This window comes from Lontra canadensis, unplaced genomic scaffold (assembly GCF_010015895.1).
Source record: "Lontra canadensis isolate GAN:19392208 unplaced genomic scaffold, GSC_riverotter_1.0 scaffold2, whole genome shotgun sequence".
Classification (NCBI taxonomy): domain Eukaryota; kingdom Metazoa; phylum Chordata; class Mammalia; order Carnivora; family Mustelidae; genus Lontra; species Lontra canadensis.
In genome coordinates this window covers 37,112,143-37,138,443 of record NW_022630996.1, presented here as the reverse complement: position 1 = coordinate 37,138,443, position 26,301 = coordinate 37,112,143, and the positions used below count along the sequence as shown (strand labels likewise).

Genomic DNA, 26,301 nt, shown 5'->3' with positions numbered 1-26,301 from the left:
AGTTTTCCATAACTCAATTGATCTTAAAGCTTTACATTGATTTTAAAGCTTATATTTAAATTCATTAAAAGTAAATGAAGTTTAAAAAGCTGTTGCTTGGCGGCACAAGTCACATGTAGTAAATGGCTACCATATAGCTCAACCCAGCTGTCTACACTACTAGATTTAAAATTCCTTGAGGGCTTAGAGGGACTTATTCACCACTGTATGCTCGGTACCCAGATCACTGCCTTGTTCGTTGTAGTACTCAATAAGTGTTTTAAATAAATGAATGAATGAATTGCTCATCCTAGTGTCACCTAGGTATCCAACAGAACTGTTTGCATAAATGAAAATAATTGTACCTTTCATTTACATAACACTGAAGAGTTTACTATCATCTACTCATCTTCACAAATATCCACTGGAAAGATATTATTTCAATTTTTCAGGTGGAAAACAAAATTACAAGATTCAGGAAGCTCAGTTGCTGTGTTTATGGTCAAGAGTAAAGGGCAGAGCCAGATTTTGAACCTAGATTTTCTGAATCCCAATTAAAGTTCCTTTAACAGACTAACAGCTGCTCTTTAGTGATCAAAATAATGTATGTTGAATTGAATTAAAAACTGCAGAGTACACAAAATATGCTCACTACAGGTGAAAAAGGATTCTCTGCCATGTCCTATGTCAGTACACAACATGAGTATCAAAATTACATAGATCCTACACACCAGTTAAAGGAAGGGTCAAGGTAAAACATTCTAAGACCAAAGAGATTACAGTTAATATCTGTTTGATAAGAAAATACTGAGTGAAGGAGGGTTGGAACAGTGTCCAAAGAAGGACAACAAAGTCACTATTAGCCAGAGGACCTCTGATCACAGAAACACTGCTCATCTGGGCAGTTCCACAAATTCTGCCTCGGATATGAGAATCTAACCCAAATAAATTACCCTAGATCTATAAAAATCTATTTATGCAAAGATGTCTATCACAGAGCTGCTTATATTACACTTGCAAAAACACTGGGAAAATTTCAGGGTCCAAATCAACAAACGGTTGGCTCAATTATGGTACATCCACTAAGTGACATGTAAAGTTCTTTGATGTTTATGAAAGTTTAAATGTGGAGAAATGTTGGATAGGTTTACAATGTTCAATTTTAGAACATGATACGTGATTAAAGAGAAGTTAAACACATCCAAGAGGAAATCAGTCAAATTTTAACAATATGAAAAGAAAGAACAACGGGTGATATTTTTCCCTTTACCTTTTCTATGAGCATGCATCACTTAGAAATAGAAATAGAAAAATATATATATATATACATATATATATACACATATATCTATATATCTATATCTATATCTATCTATATATATATATATCGTACTTTCTGTCTAGAAAATGAGCTTCCACTCATAATCAAGGAGATAATCCTTTACTCTGAGTTGTTGATCTAAGCTACTGGGTGGGTCAAGAACTATCATCACCCTTTGGAAAAATGTGGCAACTGCTCGGCGACAGTCTAGCTCAATGCCCAAGTTCACACGGCTTTGTAGAAATGAGTCTAGGCAACAGATACAACTCAACTGTCACTGCAAAGCTGCTCATATTCCCAAAGTGCCCTGGCTGCCTTCCAGGAGACCCCCTTCACACTGGGCCACATCAGTGTGGGGTCACCTTACATGCTTGGATAATGGCCACCCAGCTCTGGGAGATGTTGTTCACACTATTCTAAGAGTCAGCCACATTAAGTCCTCAGTGATAAAGAGTTTGGAATAGGAAATGTCCTTGCAGCAAGCCAGGGGCTGGCAAAGACAGCTCCCAAACTCTCCAAAACTCCCAGCCTCCCCTGCTGCTGTGCCTATGAAACTGACCACCTTTGCTCTAAAGTCAGTAGGATTTCCCAAGGATAAGCAGAGGCTAAAATACAGAAGGATCCCTACCAAGATAACAAAATCTCACAGTTTACTGATGGGCTTCCAGGGGGCAGGTGGAACCATTCAAACTCAACTGGCTTCACGGGTGTATACAAATGTTAAACTCATCCATTTGAATATTTAAATATGTACAGTTTTTTTCTACACCAATTATATCTTAATAAAGCTGTTTGTAAAAGTACAGTAACCACTGATTTACTTTTATATTTCTCTCACTGAACTCTATGTTCCTTGAGGCCAAGAACTATCCTAAGGTCTTTCCTGGGCACGTGTCCTCTCTTCTCCTTTGCCCCCAACTCGTTGCCCCAGGAACAATTTATGAACCCATTATCTGTGCTGCTGCTCCCAGCCAGGGAGTCAGTGGAGTGGAAGGCACAAAGACTCTGGGGCCAAAATGATATAGGTTTAACCCTTGGCTCTGCTCTTTCTCAGTTGTATGCCCACATGCAAATTATTTACTTCTTCTGAACATTACTTTGCTAATGTGTGAAAGAGGGATGATATTGACACCTACTAGGAGCAGAACAAAAAGTGACTGTATTACTCCCATGAACAGTATGTTAGCAAAAGACACAGAAACCGTCCACATAGGCACCATATGGCTTTAATGAAAGGGCAGGCTACCTTAGGGATAATAATAATAATACTCAATTCCAAGCTGTGAAAGATGAGCACTATCACACTCAATCCAATGAATTCAGTGTTGATTAGAATTACTGGAAGAAACCCTATTGGAAGAGGCTACTCAGGGCTCTTCTGTGATGTGGTTTTTTGAATCAAGATTCCCTTTGAATCAGTATTTCTACTTTTAGTTATCTACCCTTAGGATGCAGCTTCAGATATGGCAATATCGAGATGCACAAAGATTTTTTATCATAGCATTCTTTCCAAGAATGAAAAACTGGGAACAACCTAACTGCCCAACACACATTCACATACACACATTATGTGGCAACATAGAAAAATGCTTAAGATAAAATGTTCAGTGAAAAAAAAAAAAAAACAGGATACAAAACTGTATCCACACCATAACTACCACTGTAAGAATAAGGCATAGATGGAAAGATTTCAGGAAAGATGCCAAAATGATAGCATGGATTATATTCAAGATTTTTTTTTTCTTTTACCATTTGTCAAATGTTCTGCAAGGTAAGCACATTATTTTCATGACAAAATCTCCTTTTGGAAAGATGAAGAAAGGAGGGCTGGTGACTAAGAAACTGAGACAATGTCTCAAAATCAGTTTATCCCAAAGGTGGTGAAAACATACCAGCCACTGAAATAGTAAGTAAAAATTGTCAGCGCCTAGCAGGCTTCTGAAAACTTCCACGTATCACATTCCCAAAAGAAAACATGCAACTTGCCTGCATTCTGTTGAATTGGCTTTTGGAGAAAGACAACACAAGGAACATTTGGTGACACTTCAGTTATCGAAAATGGCATGGACATATGGCGTCTCGGGGGGTGGGAGAGCTCATTCTGTGATCATTCCAAAACTCTAGACGCCCTTTCCAGATACATACTGTAGGAAGGGAGCAAAGTCTGTATCTGGTGACTATGGTCAGAAAAGGCCTTAACGGCCATCAGAGAAATGGTGCCCTGTGGAATATTTGAATATTCCAAGACCATGTGGATGTGGGAAAACATAGGGGATGAAGGGAAGACGAAAGCAGGCAGAGGCAGAGCAGTGGTTCTCAGGCTTGCTGTACTCGGCTTAACCAGAGAGACTTTTAAAACCTACAGCTGCCTGGGCCCCACCCCACGGATGCTGGTTTAATCACTTGTGAGTATATTGTGCAGCCTAGATGAAGAACCACTGAAATAGAAGGTAGATAATAAATCTGAAGAGAACAGAGACCACTGGGTGAGGTAAACGGTAAGGTTTTCAACTGGGAGAAGATGAAATTACAGCACAGAGCAAATCCACTCGTGGTTGCTGGTGATGCCATTGATTTTGTTCAATAAGTTGGAAAATGGACAGAACTTTAGAATTCATTTTTTTATACTTTCTCTTAGGTAGACTCCCCCCATTTCTCCCTTTCCCTCCCCTCTCCTTCCCTCTTCCTTCCCTTCCCTCCTTCTTCTCCCTCCTTCTCCCACATACACACACAGACACCATACACACATACACACACACCTCAATCAGGTCAGTTTAAGCCAAACAACAAAATTCATGGTGACATTTTGTAATCTTTAAAACTACAATTAATAGGTATTAGGGACCATACTAAGTTTATTTAACCTTTATTAAAAATTATTATAGATACACAATAAGTTGCAAAAATAGTACAGAGAATTCCTATGTACCCATCACCCAGCTTCCACCAATGTCATCATCATACGCACTACAGTATGTTATCAAAAAGGAAGTTGACATTGATGCATTATGATTACCTGGACTCCGACCATACTTAGATATCAGATTTCAGGAGTTTTTGTGCTAAGTGTTTTTACATATACTTTTTCATTCCACCCTTCCATCATCACTATTTCCATTTTGCAGAAAAGAACACTGAGGGCAAGAGAAGCAGAAGAGTAACTTTTCCAGGGTGGTAAGTGACACAGTTGGGACAGAAATCCAGTTTTGTCTGATTCCGAGCTCCAGTTCTACACCACCTTCCTCAGCCAGGCCCACATCCTCCACAGAGTACACAGAGCACACCTCTGTGGTTCACGGTCCCTAGAGAGAAAGAGCTCTGGCAAGACTGCAATGAGATGCTGGTGGTTGCTCGTGGAAAGGCCTATGATGGCAGGTGTGTAGACTCACAACCGGGAGAGTAGGAAGTCTTAGGAAGGGCTTTCTAGGTCTCCAGATAAGAGCAGCTAAAGCTGGATTCACGGGCTGAATAAAGTACTGCAGGAGGAAGGGGCCAGCAGGGAATGAAGCCTAAGGCAGCAGGCCAGTTGGTGATGTGGTAAAAGTCCACCCCAGGAACCAAGAAATGGCAGGAAATGAAGTAAGCGGGCAAATGTTGGCATCTAGCATTGGATCAGAATGGCAGGGACGCAGGCAGGCATCGGGAACTTAACTGGAAAGTAGGTCTACAATAACAACAAAACCAGAAGACACAGACCCACTCCTTGATGCTAGACTAAGAAAGCAAGGTGGCCTGGTGACAAAAATGTGGATTCTGGGGTGCCTGGGTGGCTCAGTCAGTTAAGTGTCTGTCTTGGGCTCAGATCATGATCCCAGAATCCTGGAATTTAGCCCCATATCCAGCTCCCTGCTCAGCAGGGACTCTGCTTCTCCCTTTCCCTCTCCCCCTCCTTCCCCCTGTTCATCTTCTCTCTCTCACTCTCTCTCTCAAATACATACATAAAATAAAATAAATAAAACAAAAAATAAATAAAATGTGGGTTCTGAAGCCAGACTATCTGGCTTTGAATCCCAGACCTACCCACTGGTGATACGAGCTTGGATTAGTTAACTACTTCATGCCTATATCTCCATCTGTAGGCTAGGTTAGCTATCATGATGATGATGATGATGACGATGATGCACAATTCCAGAAACAAAAGAGAGGTAGAGGTTACTTCAAAGGTCCTAGATGTCAAAACTGCAACTCAGTGCTAAAGGACATGTAAACATGCCTGTTGAAGTCAGATGAAGTTAATTCTCTCACACCACACAGGACCTAGAGCAAAGTATACACCTTCTGAGAGCATTAAACAGAATGCTGATGCTGAATCATATTACCTACTAATTACCAAGCCCCTGCTGATGCCAGAAACTGTGCTCACTGCCCAACATGCGTAGCTTTCCTAGACTCCCCACAGGGATCGCATGAGGAAAAGAATATCTAATCCCATAAAACAGATGAAGAAACAGAGCCTCAGTTTAAGCTGCATGTTCAAGGTCACACAGAAAGCAAGAAGTAAAGCTAGATTAAACCCAAAGCTCAAATATTCCCACTACAACTCACCAGTAAGATACAAACAGCTCTTTGGACTGATGTTTGGTAGAATCATCTGATACTGGCCAGCAGGAGCAGGAAGCAGAGAGTGGAGGATCATGGCAAAAAGAGGTGAGAAGGGGAAAGAACTGGAGACCCTGCCTCAAGCCCAAATAATACATTCAAACTCCTTTCTCTGGCTAAGCCACGCCTTTCCCAACCCACTCCACACGACTCTCTCCACTCTGCAATTTCCACTAATTCTTATAGTAACAACAGGGCCAGGTAAGGACACTGCCTTCCACCAGATCAGAGGACCCCAAAAAGCTCCTACCACTAGGGCAGGGGTTTACACCCTGGATTTGCTGCTACACATCTTCATATTCCAGGTAGAGCTTATTTCCACCTATTAGAGTTAATGCATTTGAGACTGCAAGACCACTACCCCTCTGCTTGGCCTTTGCAGCCCCTCTCTCGTAATTAAAGCCCTGGGCTCCAGATGCAATGAAGACACATGACTTATAAAACACTGGATAGAAGAATCTGTTTGACTCTTTCATCGAGAATCCAGAATCTGTTATGATACTATACTCTAGAAAGGGAAGGAGAGAGGGAAGGGAAGGGAAATGTCCTGTCCACAGTCAAACGGTCATTTAATAGATGGAAAGAGGATGACAGAGTTAGAAACAACCTTTCACTCAGGCAAGAATCATCAAGTGGTACTAAAACCAGTGCCTACATGTTTGTTAGCAAAGAGGCTACCTGCATTGTCTCAAAGTATCTCCCCACAGGTAACATTACATACTCAGGGGGAAAGGTAACTTTCTAGTGGAAAATTGGGGGAAACAACCTTAACCAAATGCTCAAGATTAATATCAACAGTAACAGGAACAATCAGCAATCCTCCCCACTAAGGCCGCACTGAGGACACAGCACCACTTACATAGTATTCCTGTCAACATGAACAACCTGAATCCAACCCCGAGGCAATGATCATACGATCCCTAACAGAGCAACACTCCGCAAAACAAAACACATGCCCAGTTTGTTCAAAATGTGAACCGTATGGAAGACGAAGAAAGGCTGAGAAACTGCTTCACATTAAAGGAGATCAATGAGACGTGACGACTCAGTGTAATGTGTGCTTCAGGAATGGGTCCTGGGCCAGAAGGAAAGATTGCCATTAAAGACATTATGGGAACATTTGGTGAAACTAGAATATGGGCTGAATATAGTATTATGTAATAATTGTATTATATTAATGCTAAGCTGCCTGAGCTTGAGAATTCTACTGTGGCCATGCAAGAAAATGGTCTCATTCCACAGAAATTCAAGTTGAAGCTGACAGATCATGATGTCTCCAACTTCAGGCCAAGAAATTCAGAAAAAAAAAGATAGATTATGATATAAGATGAGATGACATGGGATAGATAGTTGATAGCAAGTAAGCAAATGTGACTCTAGGGAGAGGTTAGACAGTTCTTCATTTTACTGGTCTGCAACTTTTCTGGAGGTTTAAAAACTTTTGAAATAGGTTTAAAAAAATACAAATGCAAAGTCATTTCTTAAATATCAGGACTTGTGGACAGGACAGTTTTTTGTTCATTGCTACCCTTGTAAACTTAACCACCATGGAAACTCAACCATAACATGACTAGTCACAGTCAAGGACAGAATAATCAGCCAAGTATTAGAGAAACACATAATTTAATAAATATAATTCAAACCCCCTTCATATACCCTTCTCTAATTCTAAATCTGGACCATTTTCAAAGAATGAAAATGATGAACAGATCAAAGTTTGGGACCCATAATCCAAGACTGTTAACTGGATTCACATCTTCCTGTTTTTGACTTTGCAGAGTGTTCAAGTCACACTCTTGGGCAATTTGCAATGTGCCTGCCTCCAACTACTTGAGCTATATCACCGAAGCCAGAATTATCACCTCTTCCAAAGGAGGACAAGTATGTCTGCAGCTCTTGTTCAAATAACAATCCTTCCCCAATTAAGCTGACCCCCAGGGTCTGGAGGTAATTTATTGTAGCAAATTCACTTCTGGCTACACTTCTGTTAAGTAATCAATAAATGAGGAGCAGGTAGGTTATAGATATGGGGCTGTCTAGTCAATACCCATTAGCTACCACTGCATTTAGAAGTAATAAAAAAAATGGTCTCAGTTCCAATCCATGTGGAAAAACATATTTTCAATTTCCTCCCCAAATTGTCTATATACATCCTCCAGGCACCTTCAGTATTTAGACCCCATGCTTCTCTCTAGCTCCATTTTTCCATCTCTGCTGAAAGTCAGAAACCTTTGTTTTGATGCTCTGTGTGTAGGGGACCGAGGCATGAAAATGTAATTCCTAGTTCTGTAACTTAATGGATAATGCAATCTTCTTTCTGTTTCCCTGAAGATTTTATAAGAGCTCTAAAGATCTGTGTCTATGGAATAAAACTGAACCTTACACCCACGGTAAACCTACCATATTTGGTTCCTACTTTACCTTTCCGATACTGCCTCCCTCTCAGATGCCTTACACACAAATCCAGTTCCTTCAGCCTATCTTCCTGCCTCCAAACCTTGGCTCACACTGCTCCTTTTGCTTCTCTTTCACGGACACCATGATCCAAGGTGGCCTGTTTTGTGGTTACACCAAGTGCCATCATATTCATTAATCAATGTGAGGGCCAAGGGGGTGCCCCATGTGGCTCCATTGCACAGCACAGGATGTAAGTGTAGAGTGAGCACTTGAATGGGAAGATAGCATCTGGTATTAGAAAGTTTCTATTAAGAAGGAAACTGTTCCTTCCCTGCTACAAGGGCAGAACCCCTGCCCGAATGCTGTAAGTAGGGAAAAAAAAAATTTCTGTAGAGTAAAATGCAGGGTCATGTTATTATGATATAATAATATACCCAAGAGCCCCCACTGCAGAGGAGAGGGACCAACAACCAATCAAGTGATATCCTATTTGCATTATCACTGGACACAGTTTTAAAGGGCTTAGCTTTATTTTTATTCAGATACTTTAATTTTACTGCAAAAAAAAACACAGTAAAGTCATTCATCACAGAAAGTTTATAAGAAATAACATATGGTGCTTTTGAGATATTTCCCAGTGTAGGGTCCCATATCAGTAGGCCAATCTGTCTCTTTACCTCATCTACCATTAAGCCTAAGCCTAACACCTGGTTTTGGGGAGGAGGAGAATATAAAGTAGGAGAAGTGGAAAACCAAGGTCCAGCTTTTCTTTTTTCAGAGGATTATAGGGAGAAGGGAAACCAGAGCAGAAGAGAAGCAGTGGTGAGAGCTGTATGTCTTCTTCTCTCTCTAGAAAGACATCCTCCCACAAAACCAAAAAAGGTCTACATCCAAGTACACTCAGTGGCCAGTAACATTAGGTAGTAGAAGGCTAGGTTTTAGCTTTCCCAAGCTGTCTCTTAGGTTCTGTGTGGTTTGGCCAGGCCCCAGATGTTCCCATGAGCTCCTAAGGCTAAACCTCAGAAATAACCTTGGACTGAGACTGGAGAGTTGACCAATAAGGCTGTCATGGAGACAAAGTAGCCAAGGGCAGGAATCTGGACCAACTAATCAGAAGTGTATTAGAATCATAACCAGAAACCAACGAGTCTCAAAGCACTGCCAGAGGAGGGTTGGGGGTGGGGAGGCCTTCCTTCATTTGAGACAGAACATCAAGGATTCCCTGCACACTTTAGGTCTCTGTGTGGCCTAAGGCAGAAGTTCCTGTTGCTAATCAGGAAGCACAGGAGGTTGGTCCACACATCACACTGGCAGGGAAATAGAAGTTCCCAGAGTGTCCCAACCCCCACCCCCCACTTGACAGTACTGAAACTGCCTGATACTCCCTGTAGGGTTATTTAAGGATGAGTCACTTACACTTTGTACAATGTGCTTCTAGGAGTTATTCTGAGGGGCATACATTGTGGTGCTGAGGATACCTCAGGTAAAGTCCATTTCTGTGCTTGGAAGTCTGGATTCCCCAATAGTCCAGTGAGAATGTGTCTGGTCTGAGGAAGGATGCACTCTCTGGGGGAACTCAGCCCTGGAGACAAGTCCACTGGCTGGAAACCAGAGTGTGTCCATAAACAAATCATACATGATGTTCAACATTTTTGAGCATTTCTCTTGGACAACAGAAACAGATGTATTTTGGGTATGGTTTAAAATTCTCCCCTCTCTTTATATTATAGTTTCTCTAGTGAATCCAAATGTTTCACAAAGTCTTTTATAGGCAATAAAAGTACAAGATACTAAAGAAATAAAGAAAATTGTGGCCTGCCCCATATTTACCCCAACACTAGAGCCCATGAGGAAGGCACAACATCAACTACAAAATGTTAAATTAAATAGAGGGACTGACCCAGGATCTTGAGGCCAGAAGCCTCGGATCTGAGCCCAGAGTCGTAAGCCAGCAGAAGATCACAGTGAGACAGGGGACCGCGTTAGCCCAGGTCTTCTTAGAAATAGATACCAAGACAGGATTAGACCTGCAAGAAATATATCAGGGAACCATCTGTAAGAGAACATGGGGAAGAAGCCAGGGAGGCTGGCACACTTGGGATACAGGTCTGACTCGCAGTGAAGGAGAAAAGGAAGGAAGGTTGAATGGAAATATCTTAGAGTATGGGACAGTTCCAAAGAAAGTTCAACAAGGCCATCATGGAGTCCTCAAACCAAAGTCACCATTAGAGAAGTCCCATGTCTCCCAGTAATGGCCAGTCTTAGCATCTCTGATGCTCTCAGTGACTGGCTGAGAGTACCCTTGGGAAACACAGGCTCAGCCATCACCAAAACAAATTTTCTCATACAGAAGCTCGGGCCTTGGGCCAAGTACACTCCTTGTGCTTGGAGATGTGAAAGGTGCATTCGCATGGCTGCCACAAAGATAGATACCCTCTTTCCCAAAATACCATGAAAGGACTAGGAAGAGTACAAGAGGAATAGTGTCTGCATGTTCCACACTTTGTTAATTTCCAACACTAAAAAAATCTGTCCATAAAAACTTACTTACCAAAAAGAAGCCTAAATATTTCCCTAATGGGAAGCCATCTTTGCAATAGAAACTCCTCTGAATTAAAAAAAAAAAAAAAAAAAAAACAACTCTCTAAATTCATTCTTTCCTTTTTTCCCCTTAACAAACTTAAGGAAGACTCTACAATTAGGATTAGCAAAGACCAGAAGGGGAAAATGTCAACTCCAGGGAGGCAGCACTAAGTCAGGGAAGTAGGTGTCCTAAAAGTCCCAGTGGGTGACCAACATACGGTGATAGAGGAAGATGTGTGACCAGACTTCCCATGAGCTAATTGGGAATTTTAACCCATGACTCATCCTGGGGTGGGGTCCGAAGCTGCAGGGGCCGCCGCCCCACACCACACCATATCATCAGCCAGATTGCACATTTCCTGAAAGTAATCAAGTCAGAAACTGGCTTCTTGGCAGTAGCCCCTAGTGGAAAAATGACTGCCAAAACCCAAAATGAGGATGAGTTCAACGATTTAATTCTGCATGGAAAACACAATCCGTTAAATGGGATCTGACAAGGCCTTAATCTCATCCATAGCGGAGGGCGTTGGCTCAATGCAGTTCTACTCTCTGCAACATATCCTTAGTAAGCTATGTATAGAATCGGGAACACTTTTGCCAAAGCCCAAATAAGTCCATTCTCAGTGGGAAGAGAAGCTCATTAAAAACCCAGTGATTCTCTGGGGACCAAGCATGCTATTCTTCCAAATGCAAAATTATCAAAACTTGGTAACTCAACCCATGTTGGGAGTCACATGGCTCAAGGGAAGTAACCGAGATGGCCCATGCCCTGGACAGCTTCAGAATCTCTGCCAGCATCTAAGGAGGTCAGGCCAGGATAGCCTTGCACAGAAAGCACCCACAGGGCTCCTGTTCCCAGCCTGCGGTTCGTTGCACAATCCATGCATGTAAAGAGGGGTCAAGGTGTGGAGGGTTTTGAAAACTGGGAGAGAAGGAATTAATGGCTACATCACATTCATTAGCCCTCTTAATCCCAGCAACAGTCCCCAAGACCTGTGTTGTTATTTCGTCTCCATTTGTAAAATGAGGAAACTGAGACTCAGATCACATGAGTTAGAAGAGCATTTGCAAACTGGTATCTGTGACAGTCCAAAGCCCAGTCCCTTCCACTCAGAGGGTGGTCCTCAGAGCCTCCCATCACTTGAGAGTTTGTTTGAAGTACACATTCCCAGGCTGCAGCCCAGACCTACTGAATCCGGATCTGCATTTAACAGGATCCCTAAAGGAATTCATTCATAAAGTTTGAGAAGCGCTGCCTTTAAAGGGGCCCTATCCAAAAGCATGGGCGGCTTAAAAACATAAATCTGAACTAGAGAAAGGATTTAGCACAAAATAACAGTGTAGGTCTCACAGGAGAAGCATCAAACTATGTATCCCAATCACCACATCCAAATTAGTAGAACCGATCACACTGTCTTACTCACCAATGACAGACCCAGAAGCCAAGGTGATGCATAGCTCTGGAGCCAGGTGGACCAGGCTGAAATTCCTAGCTCTGCCACCTGCTGAGTGACTCTGGGTAGACTGTTTCATCTCTCTGAACCTCAGTTTCCTGACCTGTACAACTGGGATTACGATACTCACCTTGCCCTGGTTTGGAGAGATTAACGGAGCAAATGAATGTCCGGTTCCTGGCCATAGGAGATGTTCAGTAAACATTGGTTTCTTTGCCTCCCAGTGCAACTTGGACTGGGTCTCACCTTTGCAACTGTGCACACTAGAGGCCGCGGAAAGAAAGGGCTACTGGCAGCCAGCTCTTTCCTGTTCTCTGGGCCCTCAGAGTCCTGTCACTAATCAGACTGGTGGGGCTTGTCTCTCTTCCTCAAGTTCCAGGTTCAGTTTTCTCTCTCATCTCTTTAAAGAAAAACTTGAACAGAACAACAAGCTCAAAGATGTCATGAGGAAGAAGGAAATAGGCATCAGGGTGTAGTCTACTTTATGGACAATGATGCTTTTTTTTTTTTTAAGTTACAGTTCCCACCTTCTTTTTTTTATTTGTTTGTTTGTTTATTTATTTGTTTGTTTATTTATTTATTTTCAGCGTAACAGTATTCATTGTTTTTGCACCACACCCAGTGCTCCATGCAATCCGTGCCCTCTCTAATACCCACCACCTGGTTCCCGCAACCTCCCAGCCCCCACCCCTTCAAAACCCTCAGATTGTTTTTCAGAGTCCATATAGTCTCTCATGGTTCACCTCCCCTTCCAATTTCCCACTTTCTTCTTTTCCAAAGTCTCAGGTCTTAAAAGCAGATTCTTCATGCCAGAAGCTTAGCAAACTCTCAGAGCCCATAATGTCTGCCTCTGGAGCCACAAAACCCAAGTCTGATCCTATTTACTCCATGTGTATCATGCTCAAAGGCATAGAAGGCTTCCAGTGAGAGCTGAAAGAAAGAGATTAGTATCCAGATGCCACATACTGTGCGTATGCTTGTCTTTCATTTGCATTACCTCCTTTAAAGCCTCCCACCAATCCTGGGAAGTGGGCACCTTTATCCCTATTTCAAAGATGAAGAAACTGAAGCCAGATGAGATCACTGACCTGCTCCAACTAATACAGCAAAATATATCAGAGTTCCAAGGAATATTCAGTATCATCTGGTCCAATGATTCTCTAAAATCTCTTTTAAAAAAGATTTTATTTATTTATTTGACAGAGAGAAAGAGAGATCACAAGTAGGCAGAGAGGCAGGCAGAGAGAGAGAGAGGAGGAAGCAGGATTCCCACTGAGCAGAGAGCTCAATGTGGGGCTCAATCCCAGGACCCTAGGATCATTACCCGAGCTGAAGACAGAGGCTTTAACCCACTGAGCCACCCAGGTGCCCCCCAAAAATAAAATCTTTAAAAAAGGAAAAAATAAAGCCCAGTACAGCCACTTTCAGAAGTTGAATTTTCCTGGGTAGCTTAGAATACCCCTTTCATGAGGACTAAAGACTAAAGTCCATAGTACAACCACACAAAACTGTTAGCTGCCAGGGTTACTGGCTGGGATTTGAACCTGGACTGTAATGAGGAGTCCCTTCCCTTCATGCATTGGTCTTCCCCTCAAGACTCTGCTGAACTGTCTGCCCTGAGACATGGGACCTTTGCCTCCTCACCGCTGCCCAGCAAAGAGGAGGACTGGCAGGGAGAGTGCCAGGGAACGCATTCAGAATTGAGATGGCATTTGCACACACCTCAACTGTTGACTTACAAGCCTTGGGGGATTGAGGCAGTGCCTCTCATTTTCTAAAATCGTTATTTTAAATCTGTGTGTCAAGTTCTCAGTTTCTGCTACACCCCTTTGCATTATTGCTAACTGACATAAACAGAGTATTGGCCGCCAGTGGCTGTTTGGTTAGAAGAGTGTCCTGAAGCCATGTTTGCATCACAATCATTTTGTTTCTTTAAGAAGTTTATATACTGGGGCACCTGGGTGGCTCAGTGGGTCAAGCCTCTGCCTTTGGCTCAGGTCATGATCCCAGGGTCCTGGGATCGAGCCCCGCATCAGGCTCTCTGCTCAGTGGGGAGCCTGCTTCCTCCTCTCTCTCTGCCTGCCTCTCTGCCTACTTGTGATCTCTGTCTGTCAAATAAAGAAAGAAAATCTTTAAAAAAAAAAAAAAAAAGAAGTTTATATACTTATTTTGTAAGTAACCTGTATGACCAACATGGGGCTCCAACTAATAACCCCAAAGTCAAGAGCTGCATGCTCTTCTGACTGAGCCAGCCAGGTGCCCCGACAGACATGCCTTTTATGTGAGTTTATAGAGGATACCTTTATTTGGGGTGAGATTCCAGGGGCTGCTAAAGCCTAAGTAAGACCTAAAGCCTACCCAAGCTATGCCTTGCTTCTGCTTCATTGATGACTGGCGATTAGCAAGCAACTGTCCTTATTAGCTTGAGCTTGAACTCAATCAGAACTATGGGCTCTCCTTTTCTGGGCCAATTTCTCCATTTCTAAAATGGGCATCATCTTTGGGTTGTTAGGGTCATGCCTGGCAATATAAGAAGTCTACCATTATTGTTGCAATACGGAGCCGGGGGTGGGGGGGGACACTGAAACATAAAAACTCTTGAAGTTTTTTTGAAAGACACCTACCATTTTTAAATTTATAAACACTTCCTATCTCTGGAAATAGTGAATAGAATCTATCTTTAAGGCAGTCTGTCTCTTTGATCGAGAAGGAATTACTTGAATGGAAATATTATACAAACATAAATACAAGTATGCATTCCTTTGTCCTGGGAGTGGCTTGTATGTAATTTTCTCCACATACTTGCAGAGAGCTAGAAAAGATTTCTAGGGAAAGTGATATGAAACAACTGACCCCTTCCTTCTAAGGATCAACATCATTAGCATACGTCTGAGAAACTGTGATGGTGCTGAGATAAGGTGTCAGGAAAAGATAACAGAAGCCAGCTGGAGGAGGCATCAGAAGAAAGAAGAGATCTGGACTGGACACAGACTTAGAACTTCACTGAGGTCCAAAAGTCCACCTTTAGTGTGAGACCCCATTGCCCTGGCTGGTGACAGGAGGCAGAGCAGGCTAAGGGCTGAGTCTGTAACCAATGTCAGTAAGTCTGGAGTCCCTGGATACAGTTAGGGAGACAAACACCCAAGAAAAGACTAGACTTCCTGATAATCTGGCACATTGGGCTTACTGTCACTGCAGTTTAGATCTTATTTGATAATAAAAGCTGATGACCCTATTTCATGACCCAGGTTTCCTAATGGCTCCCCAAGTGGAAACAAGGAGAAAGAGAAGGGAGTGTGCAAAGTTGCCACTATGTTGCTCAGTGGTAACAATCTTACAGAGTAGCTATGAGGACAGACAATGCAAATTGATGAGAACCATAGGCTCCTCTTCAGCAAAGAATACCCTCCATAATTGAGAAAGACGGGATATTAACAATCACATGCCCAGATGCCTTAACTGTATATACAGATGTGCATAAATGTGTTTATATACACCCATGCACACACACACGTGCGCACACACACACACACACACTTACAGGGGTTGAGCAGCTCTGACTTTTCAGAGTCAGAAAGAAGAGCCCAACATTTCATCCTCAGTAGAGGTAAGACTTTACTTCTTAATAAAAAGAGTTATCTCAGGGACCAAGAGCACTGATCACTGATGCACTCTTGAAATTTAAAAATGTGCAGGTAAAACAAACCATTCGTCCTAGATTTCCCAGAGTCACTGGCATTAGGAAGTCAGCAAGTCTCACGTTTTTTTCACTCAAGTGAAATGTGAAATGGGGGAGTGGGGAGGCAAGAGAGAACACATAAGTGATACATTCTTATCAGCCTTATTTAAAATCCAGTGACAACTCATTTCTTTGCAATCCAAAAAGCACATAGAAAACAAGCAGCACTACTACATGGGTAACCTTGATTCTAATCTAATATATTTCTTGATAAATAAACTGTTCCCACATGTCAGTACTTTGCTTGTGATAATTTATGTACAACAAATCCCACAACTGATGTGACCACCACAGTTAAGGAAAATGACATTAGAGGATATTTACCCTCTAGCATTGCCATGGAAAACACTTATCTTCTTCAGAAGAAAGGATGGTGCCAGAAAAACACACAGCTGTATTAAGGAGACAAATAAATGAATAACAAATGCCAATGGATTTCTAGCTTCAATTGCTGAAGGGTTGGTATATTTACACCTGCCACATTTTTCTTACTGCACCAAGTCTTACAAGGCACCAACAGTAAGTCCCAACCTTAACAAACATAACTGAATCTTTTTTCTGGAACCCAGACATTGATACATAACGCAACCAGCAGATCAAATAAAGTTCATGGCCATCAGTACATTTTCTCTATTAAAGAGCACTGAAGGCCACGAGGAGAGATGCTGGTAATAGAATTGGAAAGCAAATGAGATGTTCTTTTCATGAGAATGCCTCTTTAGCTGTTCATTGAAGAGGACAATGAACCTGTTCTGGGCTGGAAGAGCTGCTATAGAAGACCCCAGGTAAAGGGGTGAACTCCACCAGAGACACTCCAAAAGGAGAACACACAGCCCAAGAAAGCCTTTCGCCCTTCCCTCTCCCACCACAGTCATGTGCCAAGAGTCACAGGTTCATGGAAGTTACTTCTCTCTACCTGAGTGGGTTTTATTTTATGTAAAACCTCACAATGCAGTAACCAAACCTTTAGTAAGAAAAAGAAAAGCATTTGCTTTGTAATTCTTGCCCCACCACTGCATCAGTCACATTACATAAAGAAATCCGAATACCTATTCATCCCTGCTTTTCAGAGCTCATCTATAATTCAGTCTACACTAAGAAGCTTCGCACAATGAAATGGCTTTTACTGAGCAATTACACACATCACCTGGATGCCAGAGAGAGTACATTTTTCATGGATGCCAAGAGTTGTCTGAGTTGCTTATGGGAGGAGAAAAAGTGAGGTTTCTATGTTCTGCTAGCCATGGGAAGAGTATGAAAGCCTTCTATAATGGAAATAAAAGTGAAAGACATAAAACTAGGGTAACAAGGAGGAAAGACGGGAGGAAGGCAGGCTGACAAAAAAAAAAAAAAAAAAATCAACCTTAATTTCCGATACCAGCCCTGCAGTGTATTTCAAAAGTGGACTTCAAAGACCCATTCAAGGGAAGAAATTACTTTTATCCACCACATCCCATACTCAGATTGATTTTTCTTTGACATGGTAGAAAGGTAAATGCCAGAGTCATGAGGAAGTAGAGTCCAGTATAGGAAGAAAATGCAAGAGGTCCCTACATTAGATGGAAGACGAAAAGATGAACAAGAACAGAGTCAGCAGCCTCTGCAGATCATTTCAGGAAGCAGCAGCTCTGATGTGTCTTACGACTGGAAACCCTCCCCCAGCCATAGAATGTAAAAGCATGGCGCTGAATTCATTCCCACACATGCTTCTCTGTGCACTTATCTCCATCCGTCATCCTCCTTTGAAGTAAAAGACTCATTAATCCAATTCAAATTGCCAACATCAGTAAATCCTTTGCCTCAGCATTTAAATGCCAATACCAATTAAATACCGACAGCAACTTAACTACTGATAGCATCTTCACTACATTCAGGAAATCCAGCCAGAATTCCAGCTTGCATTAATTCCAACACTCCTTCATCAATTCTAATTTACTCAGTGCAGAGAAATGAGGTAATTTGCTGGCCACGCTAATGACGCACCCAACTGGATTGAAATAACTCTGCGGCAAATAAGAAGGAACAAATTGACTGCAAGCCACCAAACCTGAAAGATGTCTTCACCAAGGCTTCTGGGCTATCGAGCTGAGGCAATTCATCAGCTAGGATCTCTTCTGGTGGTCGGGGGTCATGGACAATCGTTGGCCGTGGTTTTTCCTTGGCATTCCCTGTGAGCCCGTCGATGAGGGAGTTCCACAGACAGTTCTGCGACTTAGACCCTGAGGTATGAGGGGAGAAAAGTGTGCCGTCAATTACCAACCAACAACATATCCTGCCTTGCCCAACTCAGGATTTTCAAAAGCAAAGGAGGGAAACATATATTTCTCATGATCTCCACCATCATCTGAGGGTTCCAAAAGATACTGGTCAGGCAACCTATGGAGCTACCAGGAAGTTTTAAATTTAAATGCAGAGAATAAGCTAACATCCTGAATATTTTGACCCATAGCTAAGTATTAAGGATATCAATCTTGTCTCATTTCAGGGGCGATCAACTCCAACTCCTGGTAGAGCTGTAGACATTTACATATATATTTATTGAACAACTGGAAGTATACAAAGATTACCATTTTAGAGAAGAATAAGGCTGTTCAGACACAAGTGTCCCTTACGAAATCAGCATGTGCAAGGACCAAGCTTCAAGACTCCATTCTGTAGAGACACCCACTTCAGACAGGGCCCCACCTCTAAAACCCAGAGCTCACTCTAGGCAGTTTAAGTCTTCTAGAAGATCAAGACCCAAGGAAATTACACTGCATGTTTACTGATGTTCTACCCAACAAACACTTCAAATATATGAGATGAACATTAAAGGCAAACATGAAGTGGTAATATTGTCACAAAATAGGGCCTGATCAGCCAGGCAATCAAGGGCAACATTGACAGGGACAAGTTACACCGAAATCACGTAGCCTTGATAGGATATGATGAGACTGGCACATCACCTCTATGGTCTTCCTTCCCAAAACATATAGGCCCAGTGTATTAAGCATATTCCTAGCTTCTGTCAACCTGATGTTTTAACATCAGTCCTATGTGTATATCCCAGACATGCCTTGCTCTGGACAGCTCAATAATGCATCTGAGTCACCTTGCTTTTCAAATACAAACCAACCAAACCAGAGTCCACCCCCACAATACCTCCCTTACTGAGCTTTTGCACTCTGGGCGACCATTTACTTGCCCCACTCACCGCAGAGCAACTAGGGACAGCTCCTATGCTCTACAGTCCACTGAATTATTCAAATTACCCAGTCCTAAGCCTGCTTACCCTGCCTTGCCCATTACTCCCTACAGAAGCCACAATAAAGTCACTTGCCCACAGTTTCCTCCACCCCAGCTCTGCCTTATAACTTATCTCAGTGCCCCTCTGCATGGCCTCCATGATGAGACATGTACCCCCTTTTTGGGGATCTGCAAGTATCACAAAACTATCTTTTCAATGGCAGTCATCTCTGAATCTGTTGGTCCTACCATACCTAAATAATAATAAAAATCTATCCAAATACCCAGTCTAGTCATGGAGAAAACATCAGACAAACCCCAAATGAAGGACATTCTCTGTGAACTTTACTGTGAACACCTGGCCAATACTCCTCAAAACTGCTGAGTTTATCAAAGAACAATGAAAGTTTGAGAAACTATCACAGTTCAGAGGAGTCTAAGAAGACATGATGACTAAATGGAATGTGGTGTCCTGATGGGACCGTGAAATGTAAAAGGACATTAGGTAAAAACTAAGGAAATCCGGGGTGCCTGGTTGGTTCAGTGGGTTAAGCCTCTGCCTTCAGCTCAGGTCACGATCCCAGGGTCCTGGGATCGAGTCCCGCATCGGACTCTCTGCTCAGCAGGGAGCCTGCTTCCTCCTCTCTCTGCCTGCCTCTCTGCCTACTTGTGAACTCTGTCAAATAAATAAATAAGTAAAATCTTAAAAAAAAAAAACTAAGGAAATCTGAATGAAGTAGGTACTTTAGTTAATAATAATTCATCACTATTAGTTCATTAATTATGACAAATTACCTATTAATATGAGATAAGTAATAAGGGAAATGGGAATGGGGCATCTGGGAACTCTCAATCCTACCTTTGCAAATTTTCTGCAAACCTAAAGCTGTTCTAAAATAAAAAGTTACTTGGGGTGCCTGGGTGGTTCACTCATTAAGAGTCTGCCTTCAGTTCAGGTCATGATCCCAAGGGCATGGGATTGAGCCCCACATTGGACTCCCTGCTCAGTGGGAAGTCTGCTTCTCCGTCTCCCTCTGCCTGTTGCTCTGCCTGTTTGTGCTCTCTCTCTCTCTCTCTGATAAATAAATAAAATCTATAAGAAATAAAAATAAAAATAAATTTTATTCATTTACTATAAATTAAATACTAAAAATATATAAATATAAAAATATAATTATAAAAAATAAATATAAATATAAAGTTATTATAAAAATACAAATAAATACTATAAAAATAGCTATTATAAAGAAGTCTATAAGCAAAAAAAAAATTTGTAAGTGGAGCCTGAGAGTATTACTATTGCTATTATCCGATTACCATCGGCTTGTGCTTGTTATCCTCTTCCCAAAGGAAAGAAAGCTTTTATCCTTGCATAAAGATACCAATGGGTTGTCAAAACATGCACCCATGGAGTGCATGCACCCAGAAGGGGTTGGCTTTTTCTACCTCACTGGTGCCAAGGGAGAACCTTTTTCTAATTCACGTAAAGGCTCTTTACGGGGTTTGAGGGGGTGTGCACAGAGGGGTAACAACCACTCCCAGTTAATGCATATGCATGTGATAGGTGGTCAGAGAATAAATCCGTATGCACTTGGGGATGCCTCCCCAAGGCTCTAACCAGCTACCAGCAGCCTACAACAGAAGAAATCACCTAAAGGACAGCTTTGTCACTAAGGTCAAAAGAACTTTATACCCAAAGGGGAGTATCTCACAAAGATCTCTGAACCTTCACTAAGGACACATATGGGTCAGCAAACAACTCTGTCAAGGACCATGGCTATGACTGTTCCCCTTGGGATATCCCACATCCAAACTGCCTTTGTATTAATCAAGAGAAAATTAAACCACACTAGTGCCAAGCAACAGATGCCTCCAAGTCCTGAAATGCAGTACAGCATTTCTAAAGTCCTAAACAGATATCCTAATAAGATCTGGTCCTATTAATGAAGGTCTGGTTCTATGTCAATAAAGGTCTGTTCTATGTTAACTAAGGTCTGGTTCTAGTAGGAAGAACAACAGAGGCAGCCTGTTTTCTTAAATTTGATCTAAATGAAGACCTTACAATAAACTCCCTGCCCATTTCCCTTCATTCTTTTTATTCATTCAATATAGACATATTTAATTTCCTCAATATGCCAGGTCCCATTCCGGCCCACAGAAATAGAAAGATGAACACATAAGCAATCACAATGCACCATAACTAAGGGCAAATGAAGTGCTCTAGGAGACAGGGGAGGGCTCACCCACACTGCTTCAGGGCTCAGGGGAAAGCTACACAAATAACATCACATATGATATGGATCTAAACCAGAAACAGATCTTCAGTAGGTGAAAAACAGAGAACAGAACATTCCCAGTGCAAATAGTATGTGCAAAGGCTCAGAGGATAACAAAGTAGCTTGTAAAGGCTGGAGCAAAGTGAGAGAGGATGGTGACCAGAGAAAAGGTCAAAGGCTGGTTGGACAAGTTGTAAAGTACCTTGAATAAAATGCTAGTCATTTATAAAGTCTTTAGACAAAAAAGAACTAAGGCTCTATCTGTGTTTGAGAAAGGAGGCTGGCATGCTACAAAGCAGTGAATTTGTGAGGAATAGCATGGTAATATGAAAGGGTCCATGAATTCGTCTGATCTGTAGATGAAGTAAAGTCTTATACATATTTATGACTAATTTTTAAGTATATATAGACGATTAACAAATTACAAATTCATGTATAAGCACTAACAAATTCATAATAGCTTTTTCACCATTTTCTCAGTGAATGAATCAGAAGGGTCATGGGACCTAAGCGCTCTCTCCATTAGGAGTCTCAAATGGAGAATGTTCTTGGCCTCTGGTTTAATTCCACTGTGGTCTAAGAATAGACACTGCATAATTTCTATTCTTTTTAAATTTTGTTAAGATGTATTTTATGACCCAGAATGTGGTGTATCCCACTGTTGTTGGAGGAAACAGACTGCAGGTATCGATTATATCCAGTTGATTGATGGTGCAGGCTTCTTTCTCTTTTTAAATAAATTTTATTTCATTCATTAAAACAGCATCTATATACATAAAGAGTGCTATATATATATACAAGAGTTAGTATATATTCAGTATACAGGTCACTCTTGGTGCACATAAGGAATCCCATACCCCTTGCTATATATAACTTTATGGTATATTCCCTCTCACTATCCAATCCCAGAGATAGGGAAGTCCTTCTAAAAGTTTATAGCAACTTTTTGATAAATAAATCTTTGTGTTTGTTTCTGAGGGGAGGTTTCAGATTTGTTATTAGATTTTCAAAGGGGTCCATAACTCAATACAAAAAGATAAATGCCCCTGATTTAGAGACAGATTTTCAGTTCCACCAAAATTGATGGTGTGGTGAGTCCAACTACATTCTTGGTGATTTTCTGTCTGCTGAATCTGTCCATTTCTGAGAGAAGGGTGTTGAAGTCTTCATCTATGATAGTGAATTCACCTCCTATTTCTTTATGCAATTCTATGAGTTTTTGCCTCACATAGTTTGACACTCTGTTGTTAGGCATATACACATTAAGGACTGTTAGGTCTTCTTAGAGAATTAACCCCTCTATCATTAGCAATTCCCTTTTATCCCTGATAGTTTTCCTTGTTTGAAGTCTTCTCTGTTTGAAATTAATATAGTTATTACTACTGCATATTCTTCTCCACCAATTTACTTTTAATCTATATGAGTTTTTATATTTTTTAATTTAATTTTATTTTTTCAGTGTTCCAAGATTCATTGTTTAGGCACCACACTCAGTGCTCCATGCAATACATGCCCTCCTTAATACCAACTACCAGGCTCACCCTCCTACCCTCCAAAACCCTCAGTTTTTTTCTCAGAGTCCACAGTCTTTCATGCTTCATCTCACCCTCCAATTTACCCCAATTCACTTTCCCTTTTTTCTCTTAATGTCCTCCATGTTACTCCTTATGCTCCACAAGTAAGTGAAACCATATGATAATTGACTTTCTCTGCTTTACTTATTTCACTCTGCATAATCTCCTCCAGTCCCATCAATGCTGATGCAAAGTTGGATATTCATCCTTTCTGATGGCTATGTAATATTCCACTGTATATATGAACCATACCTTCTTTATCCATTCATCTGTTGAAGGGCATCTTGGCTCTTTCCAAGTTTGGTGATTGTGGCCATTGCTGCTATGAACATTAGGGTACATATTGCCCTTCTTTTCACTACATCTGTACCTTTGGGGTAAATACCCAGTCATGCAATTCCAGGGTCATAGCGCAGCTCTATTTTTAATTTCTTAAGGATTTTCCACACTGTTTTCCAAAGTGTCTATACCAACTTGCATTCCCACCAACAGTGTAAGAGGGTTCCCCTTTCTCCACATCCTTTCCAACACTTGTTGTTTCCTGTTCTGTTAATTTTGGCCATTCCAACTGGTATAAGGTGGTATCTCAATCTGGTTTCGATTTGAATTTCCCTGATGGCTAATGATGATGAACATTTTTTCATGTGTCTGTTAGCCATTTGTATGTCTTCTTTGGAGTAGTGTCTGTTTGTGTCTTCTGCTCATTTTTTGACATGATTCTCTGTTTTTTGGGTGTTGAGTTTGAGGACTTCTTTATAGATCTTGGATATCAGCCCTTTGTTTGTAGTGTCATTTGCGAATATCTTCTACCATTCTGTGGGTTGCCTCTTTGTTTTGTTGATTATTTCCTTTGCTGTGCAGAAGTTTTTTATCTTGATGAAGTCCTAAAAGTTCATTTTCGCTTTTGTTTCCTTTGACTTTGGAGATATTTTTATATTTAAAGTGGGCTTCTTTTTTTTTTTTTAAGATTTTTTATTTATTGATTTGACAGAGAGAGATCACAAGTAGACAGAGAGGCAGGCAGAGAGAGAGAGAGAGAGAGGGAAGCAGGCTCTCTGCTGAGCAGAGAGCCCGATGCGGGACTCGATCCCAGGACCCTGAGATCATGACCTGAGCCGAAGGCAGCGGCTTAACCCACTGAGCCACCCAGGCGCCCTTAAAGTGGGTTTCTTATAGGCAATTATAGTTGGTTCTTATTTTCTGATCTACTCTGACAATCTCTGTCCTTTAACTCGTACATTCAGACCCTTGACATTCAAATGAGTATTGACATAACTGGATTAATATCTGCCATCTTCATTACTGCTTTTTATTTGTTGCTCTTTTTTGTTGTTGTTCCTCTTTTTGTCTTTCATGACTTTTCTGCCTTGTGTCATTTTAATTGAACATCTTACGTGATTCCATTCTCTCCTTCTTAGCATAATGGTTATAGTTCTTTTTTTATTTTTATTTTTATTTTTTGGTGGTCTCCCTAGATTCACAACATACATTTACAGTTAATCCAAGTCCACTTCCAAATACCACCATACCACTTCATGTATAGTGTTAGTACCTTATAATAATAAAATAATCCTAACTCCTCCCTCCTACCCCTTGTACCCTAGCTGTCAAATCTTCAGAAGACCTGTGAGTGATGCTCAGAATTATCCTCCTGAGGAAAGGAAGAAGGAACATTTATATGCAAGCTCTATTCCCAGGGACAAGCAAAACACCACAGGATATTAATTCCCTAGGCTTTCTGGGTCATCTATGCATAACTGTGGGACAATTCCCACATCATCAGAGAATCCCCAGGACATAAATAAAGAGAAAACAGTACAGCTAGAGCTTAAAAAGTGGGCCAAGAGGATGCGAAGCTGGGTTCAAGAGGTACCCAAAGCATAGAGTTCCCACACAGTTTTTGTATCCTAGAAAATACAATCAGAATCCCAGCTGCTACTTTTTCCTGCCTTAGAAGGATCACAACAGCCCCTTGCCATGCGTCTTCCCAAGGCAATATGATGTGGGCCTTTTGGAGTTGAACTCTGAGAGCAGGAAACAACTCTTCCTCTGAGTTTCCACAAATATGGGCAGAGCACCCTCGAGGGGCACTGGAATGGTCTGCTCTGACAAAATGAAAAATAAAAATTCCCCTGCTCTGATTTATTTTAAGCTGATTTTGAAGGCATGAAATGTTCCTGACTAAATAGAAGCAAAAATATGGAAACAGATAAGAGTCACACAGGTCTCTCTCAATAATATCAAAAACCCCATGAGGGAAATCATAGATACACTAAGCCTTTGGGGTACCAAAAATAATGTGGCTCAGGTGCAGGAAACAAGCAACTCCATTCAGCCTGCTCCACGTCACCTGCTCCTGCCTGCTCCCCTCCCCCGCCCACCCCAGCTTTCCTGTCTCCCTTGACTTGTTCCTGACTCTCATTTGAAGCTTATTACATTCTCCTTTTCTGTTATTTCCCCTCTGTCTCTGCGATAAATCCTCTTCCTTCTCCTTACAGAGACAACTTTTTGTGTACCCCAGGAAACCTCTAGATTGATTATAAATCTTCCAGACTCATAAACTCTGGTGGCAGCATCTGTACCATGGAGATTATCAAGAGAACAAGATGTAACAAATACTGTTCCACAGTTGCTATGTGCTAGACATTGTAAAGAGGGCTCTCACCTGTGTTACCTTATTCAATCGTCAAATCAACCCTTGGAAGTAAATATTACTGAAATATTATTGAATACTAGGACAATTAAGACTCCAAGAGACCTAATGACCTAGACCACGGAGTTAGAAAACAGCAGATTGCTTCTTTGACCCAAAATTCTCCTTCTCCTAATCCAGGGCTCCAGGTGATCCACCACACTGTTTCTACTTTATTTATGAGCAAATAAACAGATGCATAATGTAGATCAAGCAGAAGAGTACAGATTTGCTATTATGAAACAAGCATTCTTTTACAAAAGAAATAAGATACACTCTATCTGCAGCTAGGGAGAGCCTTGAGGTTGCTTAGTCTCTTCCATGAAGCCGTGTGCAGCTTCCTTTAAAGAAGGAAGTCTGGGCTGCAGGGGGAGATGAATAATGCAAGGTGAGTTTAATTGGGTTGAGAAAAGACTTCTAAGAAAGCAAGAAAATGAGATGAGAAGGATCTAAATCAGAAAT

The 26,301-nt window shown here is 41.4% G+C and overlaps 1 protein-coding gene across 1 annotated transcript in view; it reads right to left on the bottom strand.

Moving 5' to 3' along the window:
- The window catches only part of PDE1C (phosphodiesterase 1C), a 495,776-nt gene that overhangs the window by 362,409 nt on the left and 107,066 nt on the right, over nt 1-26,301 (bottom strand). Inside the window, exon 3 of the mRNA XM_032872082.1 lies at nt 18,120-18,291. Within this exon, the coding sequence (XP_032727973.1) occupies nt 18,120-18,291 (172 nt within the window). The remainder of the gene's footprint in view (nt 1-18,119; nt 18,292-26,301) is intronic.